The sequence below is a fragment of the Fulmarus glacialis genome, unplaced genomic scaffold (genome assembly GCF_000690835.1).
Source record: "Fulmarus glacialis isolate BGI_N327 unplaced genomic scaffold, ASM69083v1 scaffold21627, whole genome shotgun sequence".
Taxonomy (NCBI): Eukaryota; Metazoa; Chordata; class Aves; order Procellariiformes; family Procellariidae; genus Fulmarus; species Fulmarus glacialis.
In genome coordinates this window covers 1-4,962 of record NW_009222862.1, presented here as the reverse complement: position 1 = coordinate 4,962, position 4,962 = coordinate 1, and the positions used below count along the sequence as shown (strand labels likewise).

General features: G+C 40.5%; 1 protein-coding gene across 1 annotated transcript; it reads right to left on the bottom strand.

Annotated features, from left to right (window-relative positions):
• Positions 1 to 2,613: 2,613 nt before the first annotated feature.
• On the bottom strand, positions 2,614 to 4,298 carry LOC104069639 (cytochrome c, somatic). The gene is made up of 2 exons (XM_009581616.1): positions 4,130 to 4,298; positions 2,614 to 2,759 (listed from the first exon to the last, which is right to left on the bottom strand). The coding sequence occupies exons 1-2, from the start codon at positions 4,296 to 4,298 to the stop codon at positions 2,614 to 2,616; spliced, it is 315 nt and encodes a 104-aa protein (XP_009579911.1).
• Between the last annotated feature and the right edge of the window lie 664 nt (positions 4,299 to 4,962).

Sequence of the window (4,962 nt, the reverse complement as noted above, 5' to 3'; positions counted from 1 at the left end):
CACATCGTCGGTGGAGGCCCCGCTCTCGGGAGGACGCAGCCGAGGTGCCACCCTCGCTCCCCACGGCATCCACGGCGCACATCTGTACACTGCTGCCTGGGCTGCCACTGAACCATCCTCAGCAGCTGGTGCTCGCCGGCGCTGGCGTCACCATCACCCTCGAAGGGCGCCCGCTTGACCGCAGCCACTAATTGCTGCTTGGCCTTTCCAGTGGCATTTGTGTTTTTGCAACACTGGCACAAACACTCCACTTACACAAAGAAATCGCATTAGCTGCTGAAGGCCTGGCAGGCACATACCCCGAGCTCTCAAGCAAGGACCTTGGGCATCTGTGTACAGGTGAAATAATTGTATGTAAATAATTTTTACCATCTCACTGTAGTAAGGTTTGGTCTGAGCGCTCACACCAGTGTTTACAACAAAATGGTTACTGTGTAGCAGTTCTGTATGTAAACGCTTAAAGCAATTTAGTGTTTCCGTAAGCCTAAGTATAAGCAAGGTCTTCCCTTACCGTTTCTTCAAACAGTCTTGTGGCATCTTTAGTTTATTTGCTGTGGGTTTTATGCATGGGCTTTGATTACAGCAAAAATCTGCATATTGACAAGCTCTTGAATAGCAGAGTCAAGACTGAAGGAAGTAAAAATGCAGTTTTCTCCACTGCATAAAATACATAGTGAAAAATGTACTGTAACACCTTAATTGTAAAGAACTACACAGCCCCAAATCTGTGTATAAACTATAATCCTCTTTTTTGAAGATAAAATGTGACAAAGATGATCATAGTGGTTTTTCTATTCTGTAACTTGAGCAGCCTTTTGACATGCTGTCATGGCAAAACCGGCCTCAGAAACCTGATCTGGTGTGCATCGGTGGATGTTAGGAGAAAACTTGGGTCTGTCTGTGTTCTGGCATACGTCAAACTCTACCTCTGTGTGCAGGGTGAGTAAACCATGTGCACCATACGCTGGGCTGCAGCTTCATGTGTGGGCCGGAGATAGGTTAGTTGCAGCCTTCCGTGGGAGGGCCAAAAAGGCAAATGGATTTTGTTGGCTCCATAGGATTGTGCTGTCTTTGTAATTCTACAGGTATGCTGCAGTGAGGTACAGGCAGCTTATATCTGATCCATCTTATGTACGATGCACCTTTTGTTGGTATGGATGCACAACGCCAACTCAGACAGCAAGGCAGGCTTTAGCCAGTCTCACCTGGTCTCCTCGTGTACAAACATACAGAGATGCCCCCAATAGAATCACAAGGAGAAATGTCAACGCATTTCTCAGGCAGAGTGTGTTTCTCTATTCAGAAAGTCAGTGGCATAGCACTCTTCAAAATGCAATTGAGAAAACTTCTGTCATTTAGGCAGATGCTTTAATTGTCTAAACAGTCAACAGAACAGGTCCCGACTATTCAACTGAGAGGGCGAAGTATTTTACAGCTACAGCACAAAAGAAAAAAAAGCAGGTACTCATCCAGTTGTGTCACAGAACTTTTTATCCGACTCTCACTTATTCCCTTACTTAAAAACAGCAGTTCAGCTCTATGGAGCACTGTAAGACAATCAGTTAAAGCCCCTGGTGGGTAAGCATTGGAACAATACCGATAAAATGAGCACCTGGGAATAGACACTATAGCAAATTAGTTTTGTACTAATGCTCCCTTCTGCGATGACATAAGGAAACCTTGCTTGAGTGAAGTATGTTTTAATCTAGTACATTTCTGTAAACAGAGAATTAAATTGTAGATCACAGTTCAAGTGGTGGAGGTTCACGAGGAGGGTTTAGGAGGACTTTTAATCACCTTCATCAATCCTCTACTGTTGGTGAAAATATCTACTGCTATCATTTGCTTGAGCCTAGTTAGCCCTCATTCATTCTACGTGTTAGAGGGTAAGGATACCTTAATATATTAGCCTCAAATGGAGAAAAAATCCACAACTCTGAAAAACGACCGGTAGATGATTACAGATTTTTAATACACAAAGGAACACTAACAATACAATGTTACATTTTTAAACCAAAAAGGTCATGGGTATTCAGGTATCTCCTCAAGATTCGTTTAGGTCAACAAGGTCAACATCACTACTGAAAGGTTACTTGTCCCCTGAAAATATCTGATAGTCTTGATATTCCGCTTCCATCATCCTTATATAGTGTTCTTTTAATGTAAGGTTATGTTTTGTTATCTACTGCGTATGGTACTTTCCTTCACAGATGATAATGCTGAGGGTTTTTTTTCCAAAAGAAAAACTTCATTTAGTTGTTAGTCCTAATACTTACAGGCACTTTCTTATTTACGTAGCCATAATTGAATAATAGTTTCAGTGGGTGTTTGAATAACTAGTTGCAGAATTGGGCTCTCAGATCTCCTTGTAGAAAAGAACAGTATTTCTATAGTACAGTCCACAAAGGTCTATGAAATATATAACACAATATAAATAATGCTCACCTCCCAATGTTGTTTATTAGAACATAGCATCTTAAAACATATCCTTATTTGATTTTGCTAAGGCCAGTCCCTAATGAATAATTAACATCAAAATACTAAAACTTGACATAGAAGCCAGTCAAAATTCAAAACATTTTTCACTGACATTTCAGCTGCTGCAGGAATGTTTCATGAAGTTGCTTTTTTCAAGTATGCAATAAGATCGACTCTTTCATTCTGCTTTTTAATTCCAGCAAAAATCATTTTTGTACCAGGAATGTATTTCTTAGGATTTTCCAAATACTCCATCAGTGTATTCTCACTCCAGACAACTCCTGAAAAACAAAACCCAAGTAAAATACAAGGCTGGACCAACATCATATATTTATGAAAATATGAACGGTCTCAAATCAAAGGTGTGAAGCTCCTGAACATAATGTACCTAGAATCCAAGAGGAATGTGAGCATAAATTATACATAATATAAAATGCACAAGGTATACATTGTCTTTGTGTCACTTTAGTAAGTCAAATATAAATACTTTTTGCATCATGGAGAGTTGCAGTTCTTTGCATCATTTCACATACAAGTGCTTACTACTTTTAAACTACATAAGTATCTTTGTAATTGCATTATCCAGAAGATCCAACTTTAATTTCATACAGTTGTTGAAAATGAGCATCTGCAGACTGACATGAAATTCATCAAGGCTGTGCTCCATTGAAGGGCATGAGAAAAAGGGTTGTCAATGGCCAGTTCCTGGAATCTCTTGACAGAAGTTGGAAAACCATTAGTGTTTTCTTCCAACCCTGCTAAAACCTGTCTCTGTCAACAGAAGCCTACTGTTGTACTGAAGACTACTGAAATACCTATAACGACATGTTCATGTTTCTCTTCTGTCTTCCCGAGTTGGCTCTTCCCATTGTCTAAGGTGGATTAGGTATCACTTCGTTGGCTTTCCTTTAAAAACTTGTACTAACATCCGTATGATTTGTTCACTAAATTTTTAATGAGAAAAAATGGCTAATATATGCTGATAATGTTTTGTATGAAGGAAGTTCCAGTATAAAGTGAATGTCACAAAACATTTTCTAGAAATCACAGAAAAATAAAAAAGTTAGCCAATTCTAAAGCACCTTAGTAACCAGAAAAAAAACAGGACTGTATTTGTAATTAATAGCTTGATTCGAATAATATAATTTATGTTCAAATAATAAAAACAATGAAACGCACACAGAATTACTTTCCATTTTTAGATGTTCCACTGCTTTTCAAGACTGACTGCATGAAAAACACAAGGCAAGTCACAGCTTACTAGTAGATGACGGTATTTAGTCAAGTGTTCTGAGCAAAACAGCTGCAGCACAACACGATGCCAGTAGAGGGTAGTGACCAGCAGACAAAATCCAAAAGCACTCTTAAGAAACAGAAATTAAAATCTGCCCATTGATACTCAAAGTTCTGGGAAAGCTATATATCTTCTGACCTGGTGTGCTGCATATTGGTAAAATTTCTTTTCAATATAGGGACCGAGGATTTTTGTTTCTGAAACTATAATTCAGATTCATCTGCAGTAATGCAAAGTAGACAGTTGTAAGAGTAACTCCTTGTGGGTAAGGCTTTCTATCGTACCTCTAAAGAAAAAGGTTTTTTTCATATGTCCCCTCCAACACTGTGCCTCATCCATGTCACCTGTTAGTTTTACCTTTGTTCTTGTTTGCATCCAAGTAAGAAAATCCTGCAGCTTGTCCTGTTCTGCGGCCAAATAAACCCCAAAGATTTGGTCCTGTCTTGTGCTTTCCATGTTTTTCAACTGTGTGGCACTGAGAACATTTCTGAATAAAGATCTTCTTGCCTTTTTCAACATCATCCATTTTGATCTATGTAAAAAATCTAAAAAAAAAAAAGACTGTTGTTAGTCACATTTATCATCTCCTTCTACAGTTCTATTAAATATTTCTGTCTTGCACGGTAATAAAAAATAATGTCTCAAAAGTAACGGAAATTTGACCTGGACTTAGTTGCAAAGTAAGTTTGGGTAAGACTCTGTTAAGCTGCATGATTTCTTAACACGATCTGGTTGCTGATGGTCATGAATTAATTTTTTTTAAGTTACCCAATTTACAATTAGGAAAAAGCACCATGGGTTTTTTGCTGCATCTCTGAGAGGTGATTGCTTGATTGCTCTTCTAGAGCTACTTCCACGGTAAGGGTCAACGTACTTTTGTCTAAAGGCCAGCCTAAAACACAGCAGCACCTCAGGATCTCCCTGTGGGTGGCAGTGCTACCTAGAATGTCTCCAGAACTGTAGAACTCTACTCCTCCTCCGAGCCTGTCAGGACACGGTCACGGCAAGGGGGATTTCCAGAGGCAACGGCCTGGACAGCGGGGGAAGGTGCCTGCGGGGCTGCCCCCGGGCCCGTGTCCCCCGGGGAACGCAGGACAGCCCAGCACCTTTTGGCCCTCGGAGGGCACGAAAGGCAAGGCCGCCCCGCTGCTCCCCGGTGACACCCGGGCACCGGCCCCCGTCCTCAGCCC